The 19988-nt window shown below is 35.7% G+C and overlaps 1 protein-coding gene across 1 annotated transcript; it reads left to right on the forward strand.

Annotated features, from left to right (window-relative positions):
* Positions 1–1734: 1734 nt before the first annotated feature.
* LOC106060703 (CCR4-NOT transcription complex subunit 9-like) lies at positions 1735–18516 on the forward strand. Its single transcript, XM_013218684.2, has 10 exons — positions 1735–1944; positions 4281–4360; positions 6178–6290; positions 6744–6864; positions 6972–7059; positions 14219–14325; positions 15798–15893; positions 16406–16504; positions 16625–16716; positions 17478–18516. Exons 2-10 carry the CDS (start codon positions 4334–4336, stop codon positions 17635–17637), a joined length of 903 nt encoding a protein of 300 aa, XP_013074138.1. The 5' UTR covers positions 1735–1944; positions 4281–4333; the 3' UTR covers positions 17638–18516.
* Positions 18517–19988: the final 1472 nt, after the last annotated feature.

Genomic DNA, 19988 nt, shown 5'->3' on the forward strand with positions numbered 1-19988 from the left:
ACTCATGATACTGCCTATAAGTATGAGTATCTCCCTCATCGTATTGTCACAAGAGTTGAGTCTAAGACTCTTGGACTTGGAACTCTATGCCTATGGACAAATTTGTACAAATACTCCTTCTTCCCTAGTGCTATTAGAGCATGGAATGGGTTGCCTGAGCTAGCCAGGAAAACTAGTGATTTGGCAGAATCTAAGTCATTGATGACTAAATGCAAAACGCGTAGGACGTAATCATCTTTTTTTGAAGTAACGTCTGTATTATATAAGATAAGATAATTTAATGAAAATCTATAAAAAAAATTATTTGATGTTTCTAAACTCTCCCTCGTTCCTTCTCTGTATCATATCAGTCGTGCCGTACGTACATGTCTGCCATAAACAACGGCCCCTTGAGGAACGGTGTGTGAATAGTTAAATGTTTTGAGGCTTTTATTCATAGCAGCCGTGAGTGGAATGGACTCGGTCCTTAGTCACTTTAGGGCAGGGGTTCTCAACCTGTGGGTCGCTACCCCCTTGGGGGTCGATTGACGATTTGCCTGGGGTCGCCTAAGACCATCGAAAAAAAAGGATTGTTTTTGTCTATTCTTCTATTGCTGTATGTGTGATTGTGGGAGTGGGTCGCGGCAGAGTGGGGGGGGGTGTAAAAAGGGGTCGCCGAGCTTGAAAGGTTGAGAACCGCTGCTTTAGGGGGTTCTTTTTTGCTTCCATATTGGCGCTGATCGTCTCCTCTAACGACTGTTACCTATGCTCAAAAAAATGTTTTAAAATGTTTTACATGTTTCGGATGTTCATTCAGAGTTGAAGATAGTTTACTTCCTAGTCCAAACCTCCCGCAGGACGACGGGGGATGGGAGTGGGCAGGGTTTGAACCCTCGACCGTCGATAAATCCGAACGACAGTCCAGCGCGCTACCGCATGGTAAGGCTGAGAAGCTATAAGTCCGGGCCTATACTATAAGAGTATAAGTAGTATTAGATCGAGTATATATAGTCGACTAGAAAATCTAGACGTGCGGGTATGAGTGTAAAGCACATATTATATAGGCTATAGCTCCTCCTTCGGGATCGAAGATTTCTAATATCCAATGGACTTGAAGATGACTGTAAAGTCCATTCCTCGCTTTAAAAAAGCCGACCCCATACGTGGCATGGTTAGGTTTGGTCAGTTGCAGATAGGCCTGCTTCTTCTCTCAGCTTTTTGTTGGTTCGGCGCTCTTTCATCCTGGCCACTCTTCTTGCTTCAAATCTCGAGACTGATATTCGAGACTCACAGCTTCACACCGTGAGGAGCGATCGAGAGCTAGTCCGCATGCCAGACAATCGCCTTCCCAAACGAATTCTGTTCGGGGAGTTGTGTGCAGGAAAGGGCTCAAGGGAGGTCAATACAAGCGCTATAAAGTCACTCTCAAGAGCTCCTTGAAGTAGTGCGATATAAATAGGCGTTCCATGAAGTACCGAAGTAACGTCTGTATTATATAAGATAAGATATCGACATTCACGGCTGGGAAGCACTAGCTCTCGAAAGCACATATAGAATCTAGACTAGATCTAGATATACTTTTTCAAATAAACATATTTTGTTTTCAAAATAACATCTTAAAACAAATGAATCGCGAGAATGGTGACACTTGTTATGGGGTGTCAAAAATGTTGTTTTCTTGCAATTATACGTCTTTTAAAAAATAAGTACAATGACGGATACGGCGAACTGATTGATAGTCAATATTAACTGCGGTACAGTCGCACTAGGATCAAAAACAGAAACTGAGATCTGTTCAACTACCCACTATCAACATTTTTTTTTACTAAACACACATTTACAGTACTCTACTAAGTAACTCTAGATCTAGAAACTAATCAAATAAGCATACTTGGCATAGAAACAAGAAATAGAATAGAGTCTAATTCTAATCTAACGAATCATAACGAATGTCAATTTAAATTTGTGAGTACTCTAAAACTAGACTAGTAGATCTAGATCTAGTAAAACTAGATCTACACTAGAATCTAACTTCTAAGACGACTAAGACAGTCTAACTCTCTCAGAGACTCACTCAGTCTCTGTACTCTGTCAACTCTATGACTTATGACTAGAATCTAAGTCAGACAGACGTCTCAGACGAGATCGAGTTCTAGTTAGACTATAGATATTAAGTTAAGAAGGTATCTAGATTATTCTAGATACTAGAATTTAGAGATGATAGATCTAGATCTAAATTCTAAATCTAATGTGGAAATTACCAGATCTAGATTCTAGATATGACTTATTTGTATTCATATTGACTATCTCAAGTATCTTGAAGTATCTCTATACAAGTATAAGTAAATAATAATGAATAATCATAGATCTAATTGACATAATCTAAGACAAGAGACTTTTAAGAGTCTAGATCTAGAATTTAGATTCTAGATCTAGATCTTGACTTCGTCTTCATCTACTAATAAATATTAGATTTAGAATCTAGAGTTTAGATGTATGTCCAAACTGTGGGAGATGAGTGGACAGAAAAATATAGAGGTGCAGATCTTAGAGAGGAAGTGGAGATGGTTTGGTCACACCCTGAGAAAAGATACCAACAACATAGCTAGGCAGGCCTTAGAGTAGTTAGAGTAGAACCCCCAAGGAACAAAACGCAGAGGAAGACCAAAAAGAACATGGTGACGCAGTATACTAGAGGAAGCAGAGAGGACCGAAAAGGGCTGGGAAGCCATAAAAAAAGTAGCAAGAGACCGTGTAGAGTGGCGTATTTTTACGGAGGCCCTATGTACATTGAGGAACTCAAAGGAAAGATGAGGGATCATGATGATGAAATCTATGTCCATACTATAGATTTAGATTCTAGAGTAGATCATGATTAGATTATTTAGATCTATTTAAAATCTATTATTAGGCTTAGGTCTAGTATATAGATCTATTTAATTATAGTGAAATATTACTAGAGTGTAGATTCTAGATCTGTCTGCTATTGCAAAAGGGCATTTTTTCCCGCTTGGGCTTCATCCCCTGTGGGTGTCACCCTCTAGTGATGCCACTTCTAATGGGCAGTTATGGCGTCAACTCCCAACACCCTAACAAAAATAATAATTTTTTATTATTATAATAATTATCATTATCTTATTAATGATTAACTTTATCTAGCTAGGTAGTAATATTAGATCTAGTTGTAGATTATAATTTGATAAAGTCAGACAAGACATAGAAGACATAGACTTACCTAGAATCTAGACTCTTATGACTTAAAGTCACTCTTTTCTCTAAAATCTAAATATAAAAGTACTAGATCTAGCCTAGTACTATTTTAGTAGAGACTATAGGTAGAGTTTTAGTTTAGTTAGAGCTGTTAGAGATTCTAGATCTGTCATCTTATCTAAAAACTGATTTTATATCTGATCTAGTAGTTTAGAATTTCATAGAATCTAGACTCTAGTATAACTATAAGATTATTAGTAGAGAATTAAAATATTAGCTAGATCTAGTCACAATCTATTGTATGAATAATAATGTATAGTTTAGATAATTTTTACTAGATTTAAACTTGATCTAGGCTTAGTTCTGAACCTTTTTAGCTTGGCGACCTTTTTACTTTTCCCCACCACACGGCGACCCCAATCATAAAATAATATTCTAGAGTAACTGCATTTTTTATAATGTTTTAAAATCTTAATCATAATATAGAATTTGATAAGCATTGCCCCAGCTTTATGTTTAATTATGAAATCATATATATGAAATTATATTTTGTCTAAAATATATTTCTGCTTATAATTAAAGAAAAAAAAATGAAATTTAATTTTTGATTAAGGAAAAAGGTTTGGGAAACACTGATCTAGATTCTAGTCAGAATCAAATATCTAGATTCTAGAGAGTCTTGACTAGATCTATATATATCAAATAAATAACTAATGTCAAAATGTCTATAGTTGTATGATACTCAGTCAGTCTGAAACCAACTCACTGATCTACTCTCTAGCTTTAAAGTTTTAGGTTTACTAGGCTGACATAATAAAAAAAAAAATTAACTTTTTTAATTAATAAAAAGAAAACATCCATAACAAACAAAAATATATTATAGATCTAGATCTAGCATTGTCTATGATATTTTATTACAAAAAATCCATTTGGTGGTTGTTTTTTTTCTTCCTGGTAAAGACTTTGATTTAATTCCAAACATTCATTTTTTAAATCTCTTCTTTCTTTTATGTGTTCAAATATGGAAGCTTTTTTTTGTTTCCCTTAATAGGTCAAGGTAATAAGGGTTTTGTTAATTTTTGTATTGACAGAAATGAGAGCTCTTGTATACTGAAACTGAGTCAAACTGGAGAACTTACATGTCATGAATCCTCTGTCACAACAACAAGTAGTAAGTGTTTTAGAACTGCAACTCTGTTTTTGTCAATGTATGATCGTTCTACGTGTCTGTAGCTTAGACTTTATAAAATAACAAGTAAAATTAAAAAAAAAAAACTTTTAAATAAACATAAACAAAGCTTATCTAAAGGAGAAGAACTCCGTCCTTAAAACTATACCAAAAATGTACAAGCTATTTCCCTTATTTGATATCAAATAAAATAATTAATAACCAATGATTAATTTGACTAATTGAGTATTTTTGTTTATTGATTCTTATTTTGTTAGGTACAATAAATAGTTTAAAGTATCAACTTGATCAGAGAGTATCATTTAAGGGGACTTAACCCAACAAATTTAAACATATGTGAAAACTGATATATTAGTTTCTCTTGTTGTATTAAACAAAATAATAAATTACCAGTAATTAATTGTCTAATTGGTTACTTTTTTTTTTTATTGATTCCTGTCTGTCTATGTCAATGAATAATTGTGAGAAGTTTCAGCTTGATCCTAGAATGGGTGTAGGAGAAATAACTTGCATACACTTTTTACTAGACAGACAGAGTGAGCTGATATAAGCTTTGTAAAAATGGTTTCCAAAATAAGAAATGTTGAGCTTTATAGTGATTTGTTTTTTCAACAAAGCTATTCTGTCTAGTTCATATGTCACAAATGCTTCTCATGAAATTCAAAAGTAGGCTAATGTATTGTGAATGATAAACAAAAGTTCTACAGTCAGGTTCTTTCTATGGACAAACATAAAAATGACACATTGAACGCATTGTCTTAAATATAAATGGTTAAAAAAAAGGTATGTCAAATCTCCCTTGTTTATTGCTAGAAATTATAGCTGAAATGATACCTAAATGAAAGACTCAATGAGAAAGAGGACAACACATGCTTACTTGTTGACTTGGTTGTAAAATATTTTCAAAATAGTTAATTGAAAAGTTAGAATCACTTGAATCGACACATCTATGAAATATCCCAGTGTGAAATATTTTTTTTGGAAGCCTTATTATGGGAATGCTCAACATGGCTAGCTATGTTTGCATAAGCTTGGCATTAGTCTTAGAAATGTTTAATGCGTTACAAGTTTTACATCTGGTCCATCTTACCTTGCTCTCTGCATGACTGCATATAGCTTGAAGTTTCACCAACACATAATACAGAGTGCAATGTAGATTTTTTCTAGTAATAGAAATATGTGTCCATAAATCTTATGTCACATATGATTGCATCTGTGTAACAGACATAGTCCCACAATATAAAGAAAATATATGCTGGAAAATTATATAGAAATGAAACTATATGTTTTTACTTTTAAAAACATTACTGCAAACGGTATTGGGTACTGAAAAGTATTTAAAAAAAAATATTGGTAAATCTTTATTAACATAAAAATGAAACTTTTATTATGATATGGAGTTAAAAAATTATTTGTTAAAGCTAAAATAAAATGAAAATGAAAACCTTACTTAACTCTTTTCTCTCCTAATTAACGATACCATCGTTGATTTGACCCCAATAAATTAAATTAATTTTTGGTTTTATAAACTATAATTTGTGTTATATGAAAAGAGAATGCATTCTCCCATACTTCTATACCAAATGTAACATTTTTTGATGACAAACAAAAATGTTATTGAAGTTTAATTATAAGAGGGTAGTATGTACAAATGTGAAAAATGAACAATTTGCTCAGAATGTGGAAAAATATTTACGGAGATAGAGTTAAAGTTATTTTAAAATTGAAAACATCAGCCATTATCATTAAAAGACTATGCTACATTATATTAAAAAAAAACAATCTTTATTTCTTTATAGCGGGGCATGATGCCTCAGCCAACTATGCCTGTTGTTGACAGAGAAAGGATATATCAATGGATCAATGACTTATCATCACCTGAGACTAGAGAAAATGCTCTTTTAGAATTAAGGTACCTTGCTCTCTTTTCATGGTTACTATTTAAGTATTTTTGAGTTTTTCCAAAAGCAATTTAGATGATTTCAATGACTAAAATGATGCAATGCTATGGTAGTTATGGTATTCCTTTGAACAGACACATGATTTCATCAGTTTTTAATGAGAGCTCTTTTAGAGCTAAATCTTGAGTCTAGATCTATAACCAAAGAAATTACATTTTTTGTTTGTTTGTGCTCAATTTCATTTTTAAAAATATATTTATTTTTAAAAGTAAAAGGTAGAACTGAGGTGGACATAACGTGGCTTTGTGGAAAGGACATTGAATAACATTCCACCCTCATATATTTTGATCTTAGCTCACAATCGCCCAGTTGTAAACAAGATGTTATGTATTCAAGGATCAAACTCACATAAATGGAGTGATATATGATTTTCTATTATTAGTTTCATCATTTTTCTTTTAAAGCAAAAAGCGTGAGACAGTGAATGATCTAGCCCCTTTACTATGGCATTCATTTGGGACAATAGCAGCACTTTTACAAGAAATCATTCAAATCTACCCTTGTATACTTCCACCAGTTCTTACTGTGAGTATCGGTATTAAATTTAATTAGTCATGTATTTAAAAAAAACAAATTTCATATTTTTTTAACTTAATAAAAAAAAATTATTTTTCGATTTCAATTTTTTTTAGGCATCCCAGTCTAACAGAGTGTGTAATGCTTTAGCTCTGTTACAATGCGTGGCTTCACACCCAGAGACAAGATCTGTCTTTCTTGCAGGTAAAATTGTCAAAGAAAAGTATTCAAGTACTGTAGTTTGTTCTGTTACATAACTGTCAAATGTGTCATTCAGTATACAGGGTTGTCACAAAACATGGAAACCAGGAAAACTCCTTAAATATTATTTTGGCTGAAATAAGCATTTCAAAAAGAACATTTTGCCTGAGAGTTGTTTTTTTTTTAATTCATAATTCAAAACAAAATTTAAAAGTTAGATAGATGCAAGTTGTAGATTTTATTCTGTTGGGAAAAGTTAACAAAAAAAAGCCTAATATCAAAAGGTTTTATGAGCAGTTAGAATTTTACAGCCCCACTGCCTTCCCCAGCATGGCCTTCACCCTCAACTTAGTTTGGTCTTACTTCCCCTACCAGAGTTTGGTCTTACTTTTCCCTACCAGAGTTTGGTCTTACTTTCCCCTACCAGAGTTTTGTCTTACTTTTCCCTACCAGAGTTTTGTCTTACTTTTCCCTACCAGAGTTTTGTCTTACTTTCCCCTACCAGAGTTTTGTCTTACTTTCCCCTACCAGAGTTTTGTCTTACTTTCCCCTACCAGAGTTTTGTCTTACTTTCCCCTACCAGAGTTTTGTCTTACTTTCCCCTACCAGAGTTTTGTCTTACTTTCCCCTACCAGAGTTTTGTCTTACTTTCCCCCACCAGAGTTTTGTCTTACTTTCCCCTACCAGTTACTTTCCCCTACCAGAGTTTTGTCTTACTTTCCCCTACCAGTTACTTTCCCCTACCAGAGTTTTGTCTTACTTTCCCCTACCAGTTACTTTCCCCTACCAGAGTTTTGTCTTACTTTCCCCTACCAGAGTTTTGTCTTACTTTCCCCTACCAGTTACTTTCCCCTACCAGAGTTTTGTCTTACTTTCCCCTACCAGTTACTTTCCCCTACCTGAGTCAGATGTCCTGAAGGTCCGAGAACTTCCGGTTCCCTTTTATGGACCTCTTGACCAAGGAAAGGCTTTTATCCATGGCCAGGATGAGGCATCGGCTCTTCACCAATCCCTCTGTCCGAAATCCTGCCTTATCCGAAATGATCATGTACTCTCGTCCGGTATGTCGCTGGACACGACCCCCTTGAGCCCCACACGAGTATCCCCCTCTCGTGCGAGGCCGGAGGCCGAGCCGCGTGGGGGCCTTTCGTATGCCTATAATGTCCCACCGAACCCGTGCGAGGGTCCATCACAGCGCGTATGGCCCCCATTGGGGAACGAATCAGTGGGGGGTTGGACGGGTTAGCGAGCCTTTGTTACATCCCTACCACGTGCAGTGTACAGTCTCTCGACCGTACTAGTGGTAGCTCACTGAGAGCTATGTGCGCTACCATTCTTAGCCTATCCGCATCCCCTGGCGGACGTATCCATGGAGGCGCCACGCTGAGGCGACGGTAGCTGGAATATCCTCCGACTTTCCCCTACCAGAGTTTGGTCTTACTTTCCCCTACCAGAGTTTGGTTTTACTTTCCCTTACCAGAGTTTGGTCTTACTTTCCCCTACCAGAGTTTGGTCTTACTTTCCCTTACCAGAGTTTGGTCTTACTTTCCCTTACCAGAGTTTGGTCTTACTTTTCCTTACCAGAGTTTGGTCTTACTTTCCCTTACCAGAGTTTGGTCTTACTTTTCCCTACCAGAGTTTGGTCTTACTTTCCCTTACCAGAGTTTGGTCTTACTTTTCCTTACCAGAGTTTGGTCTTACTTTCCCTTACCAGAGTTTGGTCTTACTTTTCCCTACCAGAGTTTGGTCTTACTTTCCCTTACCAGAGTTTGGTCTTACTTTCCCTTACCAGAGTTTGGTCTTACTTTTCCTTACCAGAGTTTGGTCTTACTTTCCCTTACCAGAGTTTGGTCTTACTTTTCCCTACCAGAGTTTGGTCTTACTTTCCCCTACCAGAGTTTGGTCTTACTTTCCCTTACCAGAGTTTGGTCTTACATTCCCTTACCAGAGTTTGGTCTTACTTTTCCTTACCAGAGTTTGGTCTTACTTTCCCTTACCAGAGTTTGGTCTTACTTTTCCCTACCAGAGTTTGGTCTTACTTTTCCTTACCAGAGTTTGGTCTTACTTTCCCTTACCAGAGTTTGGTCTTACTTTTCCCTACCAGAGTTTGGTCTTACTTTCCCTTACCAGAGTTTGGTCTTACTTTCCTCTACCAGAGTTTGGTCTTACTTTCCTCTACCAGAGTTTGGTCTTACTTTCCCTTACCAGAGTTTGGTCTTACTTTCCCTTACCAGAGTTTGGTCTTACTTTCCCTTACCAGAGTTTGGTCTTACTTTTCCCTACCAGAGTTTGGTCTTACTTTCCCTTACCAGAGTTTGGTCTTACTTTCCCCTACCAGAGTTTGGTCTTACTTTCCTCTACCAGAGTTTGGTCTTACTTTCCACTACCAGAGTTTGGTCTTACTTTCCCTTACCAGAGTTTGGTCTTACTTTTCTCTACCAGAGTTTGGTCTTACTTTCCACTACCAGAGTTTGGTCTTACTTTCCCTTACCAGAGTTTGGTCTTACTTTTCTCTACCAGAGTTTGGTCTTACTTTCCCTTACCAGAGTTTGGTCTTACTTTCCCTTACCAGAGTTTGGTCTTACTTTCCCTTACCAGAGTTTGGTCTTACTTTTCCCTACCAGAGTTTGGTCTTACTTTCCCTTACCAGAGTTTGGTCTTACTTTCCCTTACCAGAGTTTGGTCTTACTTTTCCTTACCAGAGTTTGGTCTTACTTTCCCTTACCAGAGTTTGGTCTTACTTTTCCCTACCAGAGTTTGGTCTTACTTTCCCCTACCAGAGTTTGGTCTTACTTTCCCTTACCAGAGTTTGGTCTTACATTCCCTTACCAGAGTTTGGTCTTACTTTTCCTTACCAGAGTTTGGTCTTACTTTCCCTTACCAGAGTTTGGTCTTACTTTTCCCTACCAGAGTTTGGTCTTACTTTTCCTTACCAGAGTTTGGTCTTACTTTCCCTTACCAGAGTTTGGTCTTACTTTTCCCTACCAGAGTTTGGTCTTACTTTCCCTTACCAGAGTTTGGTCTTACTTTCCTCTACCAGAGTTTGGTCTTACTTTCCTCTACCAGAGTTTGGTCTTACTTTCCCTTACCAGAGTTTGGTCTTACTTTCCCTTACCAGAGTTTGGTCTTACTTTCCCTTACCAGAGTTTGGTCTTACTTTTCCCTACCAGAGTTTGGTCTTACTTTCCCTTACCAGAGTTTGGTCTTACTTTCCCCTACCAGAGTTTGGTCTTACTTTCCTCTACCAGAGTTTGGTCTTACTTTCCACTACCAGAGTTTGGTCTTACTTTCCCTTACCAGAGTTTGGTCTTACTTTTCTCTACCAGAGTTTGGTCTTACTTTCCACTACCAGAGTTTGGTCTTACTTTTCCCTACCAGAGTTTGGTCTTACTTTCCCCTACCAGAGTTTTGTCTTACTTTTCCCTACCAGAGTTTTGTCTTACTTTTCCCTACCAGAGTTTTGTCTTACTTTCCCCTACCAGAGTTTTGTCTTACTTTCCCCTACCAGAGTTTTGTCTTACTTTCCCCTACCAGAGTTTTGTCTTACTTTCCCCTACCAGAGTTTTGTCTTACTTTCCCCTACCAGAGTTTTGTCTTACTTTCCCCTACCAGAGTTTTGTCTTACTTTCCCCCACCAGAGTTTTGTCTTACTTTCCCCTACCAGTTACTTTCCCCTACCAGAGTTTTGTCTTACTTTCCCCTACCAGTTACTTTCCCCTACCAGAGTTTTGTCTTACTTTCCCCTACCAGTTACTTTCCCCTACCAGAGTTTTGTCTTACTTTCCCCTACCAGAGTTTTGTCTTACTTTCCCCTACCAGTTACTTTCCCCTACCAGAGTTTTGTCTTACTTTCCCCTACCAGTTACTTTCCCCTACCTGAGTCAGATGTCCTGAAGGTCCGAGAACTTCCGGTTCCCTTTTATGGACCTCTTGACCAAGGAAAGGCTTTTATCCATGGCCAGGATGAGGCATCGGCTCTTCACCAATCCCTCTGTCCGAAATCCTGCCTTATCCGAAATGATCATGTACTCTCGTCCGGTATGTCGCTGGACACGACCCCCTTGAGCCCCACACGAGTATCCCCCTCTCGTGCGAGGCCGGAGGCCGAGCCGCGTGGGGGCCTTTCGTATGCCTATAATGTCCCACCGAACCCGTGCGAGGGTCCATCACAGCGCGTATGGCCCCCATTGGGGAACGAATCAGTGGGGGGTTGGACGGGTTAGCGAGCCTTTGTTACATCCCTACCACGTGCAGTGTACAGTCTCTCGACCGTACTAGTGGTAGCTCACTGAGAGCTATGTGCGCTACCATTCTTAGCCTATCCGCATCCCCTGGCGGACGTATCCATGGAGGCGCCACGCTGAGGCGACGGTAGCTGGAATATCCTCCGACTTTCCCCTACCAGAGTTTGGTCTTACTTTCCCCTACCAGAGTTTGGTTTTACTTTCCCTTACCAGAGTTTGGTCTTACTTTCCCCTACCAGAGTTTGGTCTTACTTTCCCTTACCAGAGTTTGGTCTTACTTTCCCTTACCAGAGTTTGGTCTTACTTTTCCTTACCAGAGTTTGGTCTTACTTTCCCTTACCAGAGTTTGGTCTTACTTTTCCCTACCAGAGTTTGGTCTTACTTTCCCTTACCAGAGTTTGGTCTTACTTTTCCTTACCAGAGTTTGGTCTTACTTTCCCTTACCAGAGTTTGGTCTTACTTTTCCCTACCAGAGTTTGGTCTTACTTTCCCTTACCAGAGTTTGGTCTTACTTTCCCTTACCAGAGTTTGGTCTTACTTTTCCTTACCAGAGTTTGGTCTTACTTTCCCTTACCAGAGTTTGGTCTTACTTTTCCCTACCAGAGTTTGGTCTTACTTTCCCCTACCAGAGTTTGGTCTTACTTTCCCTTACCAGAGTTTGGTCTTACATTCCCTTACCAGAGTTTGGTCTTACTTTTCCTTACCAGAGTTTGGTCTTACTTTCCCTTACCAGAGTTTGGTCTTACTTTTCCCTACCAGAGTTTGGTCTTACTTTTCCTTACCAGAGTTTGGTCTTACTTTCCCTTACCAGAGTTTGGTCTTACTTTTCCCTACCAGAGTTTGGTCTTACTTTCCCTTACCAGAGTTTGGTCTTACTTTCCTCTACCAGAGTTTGGTCTTACTTTCCTCTACCAGAGTTTGGTCTTACTTTCCCTTACCAGAGTTTGGTCTTACTTTCCCTTACCAGAGTTTGGTCTTACTTTCCCTTACCAGAGTTTGGTCTTACTTTTCCCTACCAGAGTTTGGTCTTACTTTCCCTTACCAGAGTTTGGTCTTACTTTCCCCTACCAGAGTTTGGTCTTACTTTCCTCTACCAGAGTTTGGTCTTACTTTCCACTACCAGAGTTTGGTCTTACTTTCCCTTACCAGAGTTTGGTCTTACTTTTCTCTACCAGAGTTTGGTCTTACTTTCCACTACCAGAGTTTGGTCTTACTTTCCCTTACCAGAGTTTGGTCTTACTTTTCTCTACCAGAGTTTGGTCTTACTTTCCCTTACCAGAGTTTGGTCTTACTTTCCCTTACCAGAGTTTGGTCTTACTTTCCCTTACCAGAGTTTGGTCTTACTTTTCCCTACCAGAGTTTGGTCTTACTTTCCCTTACCAGAGTTTGGTCTTACTTTCCCTTACCAGAGTTTGGTCTTACTTTTCCTTACCAGAGTTTGGTCTTACTTTCCCTTACCAGAGTTTGGTCTTACTTTTCCCTACCAGAGTTTGGTCTTACTTTCCCCTACCAGAGTTTGGTCTTACTTTCCCTTACCAGAGTTTGGTCTTACATTCCCTTACCAGAGTTTGGTCTTACTTTTCCTTACCAGAGTTTGGTCTTACTTTCCCTTACCAGAGTTTGGTCTTACTTTTCCCTACCAGAGTTTGGTCTTACTTTTCCTTACCAGAGTTTGGTCTTACTTTCCCTTACCAGAGTTTGGTCTTACTTTTCCCTACCAGAGTTTGGTCTTACTTTCCCTTACCAGAGTTTGGTCTTACTTTCCTCTACCAGAGTTTGGTCTTACTTTCCTCTACCAGAGTTTGGTCTTACTTTCCCTTACCAGAGTTTGGTCTTACTTTCCCTTACCAGAGTTTGGTCTTACTTTCCCTTACCAGAGTTTGGTCTTACTTTTCCCTACCAGAGTTTGGTCTTACTTTCCCTTACCAGAGTTTGGTCTTACTTTCCCCTACCAGAGTTTGGTCTTACTTTCCTCTACCAGAGTTTGGTCTTACTTTCCACTACCAGAGTTTGGTCTTACTTTCCCTTACCAGAGTTTGGTCTTACTTTTCTCTACCAGAGTTTGGTCTTACTTTCCACTACCAGAGTTTGGTCTTACTTTCCCTTACCAGAGTTTGGTCTTACTTTTCTCTACCAGAGTTTGGTCTTACTTTCCCTTACCAGAGTTTGGTCTTACTTTCCCTTACCAGAGTTTGGTCTTACTTTTCTCTACCAGAGTTTGGTCTTACTTTCCCTGACCAGAGTTTGGTCTTACTTTCCTCTACCAGAGTTTGGTCTTACTTTCCCTTACCAGAGTTTGGTCTTACTTTCCTCTACCATGCTTAGTTTTGTCCTACCCAATGTAAGGACCAGAGCTATCATTTTGTTTTCAATTAGGATGCTCTCATTAGAAAAGTGAGGGAGAATTAAAACTACAAGTCAAAAGGTTATGAAAATGTTCTTAAATAGGTTTATGATGACTAAATCTAGATCTATTAGGTTGGCCCCATGCCTAAAGTAATATAGTTAAAAATTCATTTGTAGTTGTATTTAATTGAAAGGTAGGAATCATTTCACTCAATGTAGCCATTTAAAAATGTTTTATAAAAATAAAAGAAACTGTCAATGAATCTTTAAGAACACATTGATAACAAAAAAACAACAACAACAAATGGATGTTATCTTGAGCTTCTGGTATGACAGTAAAAGTGTCACTTAATTGACAACAGATTTTTTGGGACATGTCACAGCTGATGACATTGTTTCTGCTCTGAGTGGGATTGGCAGGATACTTTATGATCTCACATTCAAGCTTAAAATAAAAGAAAGAAATTTACAAAAGTAACAGTGAACAGAAATATGTGTTCAGTTAATTTAAATTTTCAAAACCATGTGACTTTTTCATTTCAATCTTTTCTGTATTTTTTTCTTCTGAACAGCTCATATTCCATTGTTTTTGTACCCGTTTCTTCATACTGTCAGTAAAACTCGTCCATTTGAATATTTACGTCTCACAAGCCTTGGAGTAATTGGTGCATTAGTGAAGGTAATAAGATCTTAAGATTGCTGCCTGGTCATGCGGTTTGCATGCTGGACTGTCATTTTGTTGTCTCAGTGGATCCGGGCTCATACCTTGCCTGCTGCCATCCCATTTGTCCTGCAGGATGTCTGGGCTAGGATGTAAATTGCCTTTGACCCTGAAGGAACATCGTAAACATTTTATTAAGAGAAAAAAATCTTTTTGAAAATGTAATGATGGTGCGTAGTATAATACCAAATGTAAAAATATGAGCAACAGTTATGGATGTTTTCTGAACTGATTTAAATATATTTCACTTTTAAGGACATAAGTAGGTACCCTTTTCAGACTTTTTAATCTATGAGAGCATATGATCAGCTCATCTGTTTCTATGGCTGACAGTTTATGAAGGTGTCATGTTGCTAACACAACAACCAAACGCATTTTCTTACTCAATGTATGCCAAAACCCTTTAGTGGGGCAGTTGTCCATAAAATCCAGAAGTTCAAAAATCCAAGGCTTCACAGGGATATGAAATTTATATCTCTAGGCTTAGAAACAGAGCCCTTTACTTCTCATCACCATGCCCCAGGGGACATAACTAGAAATTTGAAAAACTAAATTCTTTAGAAGGAATGATTTCAGACTGCAATAAACTAAACAATGATAAATTTAGTGTCCTCAACTAAACAATGATAAATTTAGTGTCCTAAACTAAACAATGATAGATTTAGTGTCTTATACTAAACAATGATAGATTAGTGTCTTTAACTAAACAATGATAGATTTAGTGTCTTTAACTAAACAATGATAGATTTAGTGTCATTAACTTAACAGTAATAGATTTAGTGTCTTTAACTAAACAATGATAGATTTAGTGTCTTAAACTAAACAATGATAGATTTAGTGTCTTTAACTAAACAATGATAGATTTAGTGTCATTAACTTGACAGTAATAGATTTAGTGCCTTTGGTTCATGTCAAAATGTTATTTAAGTTCAATCTTGTTTAGTAAAGCTCTTTGGTATTTTAATTAAAGAAACCACATAGATTGAAATGCATACATTTGACTTATTGCACGCTAACTTGTTTTCTTCTATTATTGTTAATAGCCTTGGACTAAATTATATTAATTAAATGAACACCTACTATTTTCATTGCTGGCTGCAACAACGTGGCCTAAATTGTGCTGATGAGCCAAAAATCCAAATTCGTTGCTGGCTGGCATTGTTTGCACCAGCTGTAACATTTCATTGTGTAATATATTACCAATTCTTTGAATAATTGTATGGGAAAGTGTAACTCTTCAAATTTCATTAAAATATTTTTTTTAAAGACTGATGAACAAAAAGTGATAAATTTTCTCAATACTGAAATTATTTATTTTTGTGTAATATATTACTAATTCTTTGAATAATTGTATTTGAATAATAATAATAATAATATGTGATTCTTCATAATTTCATTGAAATAAAAAAAAAAAAAATTTTTTTTCAAAGACTGATGAACAAGAAGTGATAAATTTTCTTCTCAATACTGAAATTATTCCCCTTTGTTTGAGAATAATGGAAGGAGGAAGTGAACTCTCCAAAACTGTAAGTTGTTTTGAAATCATTGATATTATTTGTCCATAGTTTGACTTAGAATCAAATTTCAACTTTAAGACCTGTCTTCAGCACCTTTCAAATTATTATAATAAGTTAAGCTGATGTCATGTGGTTAGCACTATTAAGAATGATCTATTTATTCACACTGGATGTCAGTTGCTACATAATAGTAATATCTTAATTATCCTGGAGGAAATTTGTTTTATAATTGTGCATTATATATAACAAATACAGTGCAAACAAAATGTACATTCATGCATCAATTTCACTCATATATTACATGTGGAGTTAATATCAGAATTATTCAAATGCTAAGGGAACCAAGGAGTGTTGGTGTTTGTGATCAGTGACTTGTATCTTCTCTGTGATGGTAAAAGGTTAATTAGAGCTGCGAGGACTAATTATTATCCCTTAGATGTGCATAAAAATCAATGTCTCCACCAAGATTACTAACCTTGAACTTTATTCAATTTAGTCATCTTAATATACTTTTTTCACAGGTTGCAACATTCATCTTACAGAAAATTCTTTTAGACGAGACTGGATTATCTTATATATGCCATACTTATGAAAGATTTTCACATGTAGCCATGATTTTGGTATGACATTTGAATTTAGTGTAATCAATAATAAAGCTACAGAATAGTTTATTTCTTTGTGTAAATTTCTGTAAATGCATGCTTAATTGACATTGGCAAATCTTTATGATTGTTTTTCAGGGTAAAATGGTTCTATCTCTTTCAAAAGAACCCTCAGCTCGACTGCTAAAACATGTTGTCCGATGCTATCTGCGTCTTTCTGACAATGCAAGGTAAAATAATTTAAAATCTTTTAAAAAATCATGTTGGAAGTGCACCTACTCCCAGACTTAGGTACTCTGGGTGTATTTTTCCTTTCTAGTACATTTTTTGAAGTCCCTAATACAATAATCACTTAATTTAATGTGTCAGAACAGGAAGTGACAAAACAGTTCAAACAACAGAATAACTGAATACTATGGATAGCATACAATGTTACTTTACTTGTTAGTGAAGTCCACATTTATGAGGGTATTTCACATATTGTAAGCTCAGTTCTTCAATGTTGTTGAAACTTAATTTTCTAAACAATTTTTAATTTGCCAATATTAATAATAATGAGTTTATTTTACTTCACAGTTTGATAATAGAAACTAAAATGCTAAGGTTTTTTTCTTTATTCCATTCATTTAAAAAGTTGATTTCTGTTGCTGTCCTTGAAAAGTCCATATTTACTTGTAACCAAAGACACAAAAATGGATGAAAAATAATTTTTTTTTAAAATTCTGCTAATTGACTTGGATGTACAGATAAAAAACACCATGGTTTTATGATCAATAATGATAATATATTGCATTCTTTCAAGCAATTTGAAATGGTTGAGTAGCAAGGCTATTTGAAGTATAATGATGATGGCTCACAAAATTATATGGAAGGCATGAAAGCAGTTTTCTAGTTACTATTATTTTAAATTTGAGTACAATGAAATTTTTTTTTTAGTCACTGGTACTGATTTTTTTTAACTTGTTGTAAATTTCAAAAAATACTTTTACAGAGCTCGTGAAGCACTTCGTCAGTGCTTACCAGATCAGCTCAAAGATATGACATTTCAGAACTGTCTAAAAGATGACACCACCACCAAGCGATGGCTCATTCAGTTACAGCAAAACTTGGCTGAGAATGTAACAGACACAACAGGGGCCAGGCCTATGTGAACATGTGCGTGTGATTGATAGATGACAGACTTCTTGCATTGAATGAAGTATCATAGTCTGTTATATCTTGTACAATAAGATAATTAAAATATTTTAGCCTGCTTAAAAACATAACAAAGGAAACATTTGCAACTAAGGATATTGACACAATTTATTAAGTAAAGTATAATGTATTAAATATATATATTTTTTGTATTTAGTTTAGAGCTTTTTTTTTTAAATGATGAAAAAGAGTTTTTGAGCAATTTAATTTTTTTGCAAAAACTACAAATATTACAAAACAGAAAAGTACATGAATTTTATTTTTGGTATTATTTTTTTGAGTTAAAATCTAGAACCTGTATTTTCAAGAACTTTAAAATGCTTTCACTATCAATGTTATAATATTTTAATACTTTTGTTTTACATTAAAACTATTTTTTCTTGGAACTTATGAGACATCATCAGTTAAAGTCCCCCTACCCTCAAATATAAACAATTGTTAGCTGAACATTACATTAATGATGGCATCAGTTGTTTACTGTCAATAAAGACTTGTGCCATGTATATAAATAAAATGTGTGAGAATTCACTGTAGTATGTTGGTAACAATGTTGAAAGAATAGTATTATTCCTTTGTCTCCAGTAATGGAAGTAAACATTACTTAGTTAAAATGTTTTTGTTGCTCATTTCATATCACAGTCTAAATGTATATGTTGCTCATTTGATATCACTTGTGTTCTAAAAGTTAAAAGGGTTGAGTCAGTTCATGAAAGCAGTGTACATTATAACTATGTTGCTTATTATTTTGTTACTAAGTTAAATTTTTTTTTACTGCAGCTTAATTAACGACAGTTGAATATTTGTAGTACCTTAAAATAAAGCACATCATTAAACTGGTTCTTTTCCTTTATTTAATCTTGTTTTTGTTTTAGCATATGTTGCATTTTGACCCAGATGAATTCATATGCTGAAATTTATTTCTATAGCATTTTTGGAATCAAAGTTTCATGAGAAAAATGCATTACATAAATCTTTTTTAATCTGCTTCAAGGTTCAAGTGAAAAATACAACAAAGGTAGTAATGAAAATGTTACAATCAATATGGTTTCCTCTTTCAGTGAACCAAACTACAATAAATAAATAGGGCCTTCTCTGGTAAAACGGTGGAACACAGGAAAGCTTATTCTAAGGTTTTCGTGATTTAAAATTGAACAATGAGCGAAATTTGTCAGCATCATAAATCATGTTTGCAAATGTAATTTAAAAGATCAACCCAACCAAGCAACTTATAATCTCATTTTAGATTATCTATTTGATTTTGTAGCTTCATGATTTAGCATTGTGGTTGCTATGTCAGGAAACTAAATAAAAATTGCATCTGAACTACATTAATAAAAAAAATTGCATCTGAACTACATTAATAAAAAAAATTGCATCTGAACTACATCAATAAAAAAATTGACACAAACTGAAACAATTATGAAAGAAATTTAAGAAATAAACAAAAAAAAAAACCCAACTAAGCTTATGTAAGTAAAAAAAAAACCCAACTAAGCTTATATAAGTAAAAAAAAAACCTGAACAATTACTGCCATATCTATTAATCCCGGAAGATTTATCTTCCCTTTATATTAAGAAAAAATCACTAATTAACCATTGGAAAATTTTTTTTTAATGATTTATTTGTTGTATTTGACAATAAATAATTGTGCAAAGTTTCAGCATGATCTGACCCCCACTTTGTAAGTACTGTGACTCTCGCCTCACGGTGGAACATATCCTCATTGATTGCCCCAGATACCAGGATGTCAGGGAGACATTTTTTAGAGCACACAACTTAAAAACACTATTCGATAATGGGAAGGTACTGGGCTTTGTCCGGGAGGTGGGGTTGTCTAACAAGATCTGATTTATGAATTGTGAACATATAATATTTACATAAGATTTTTACCAAATTATTAAATTTTTACTACCTTTACTATTTTAACTGTGAATAGACCTTGTGTTTAATGATTTAACTGTATAGAATTTAGCCCTTGTTATTTAAAGGGAGAGTGATCCTTAAAGGATTACGGGCACGACATGGCCTTAATTGTGCCGATGTGCCTAAACCATAAACTCAAACTCAGCATAATCTGAAAATGAGAAACAAGAAAAAAATTAAGTGTGAAAGATTGGTATCAGACAGATAGAATTGATAAAAGCTTTGTAAAAAAAAAAAATGGTTAATTGAATGTAAATTGTAACTGAATTCAATTCAAAGTATACTAAAGCTGTTTTTAAAACTACTGTAAGCAGAACAATTTTTTTGTTTTGGCTCTTAAAAATAATGGAAAACACCATTACAGCTATTTAAACTGAATGTCGT

This window comes from Biomphalaria glabrata, chromosome 1 (genome assembly GCF_947242115.1).
Source record: "Biomphalaria glabrata chromosome 1, xgBioGlab47.1, whole genome shotgun sequence".
Lineage (NCBI taxonomy): Eukaryota > Metazoa > Mollusca > Gastropoda > Planorbidae > Biomphalaria > Biomphalaria glabrata.

Excerpts from the sequence above, each read along its gene's own strand:
- LOC106060703 (XM_013218684.2), top strand. The coding sequence starts at position 4,334 with ATGAATCCTCTGTCACAACAACAAGTA. Across the intron at positions 7,060-14,218 it reads AAGATCTGTCTTTCTTGCAG|CTCATATTCCATTGTTTTTG; the intron begins GTAAAATTGTCA and ends TCTTCTGAACAG. Across the intron at positions 16,505-16,624 it reads CACATGTAGCCATGATTTTG|GGTAAAATGGTTCTATCTCT; the intron begins GTATGACATTTG and ends ATTGTTTTTCAG.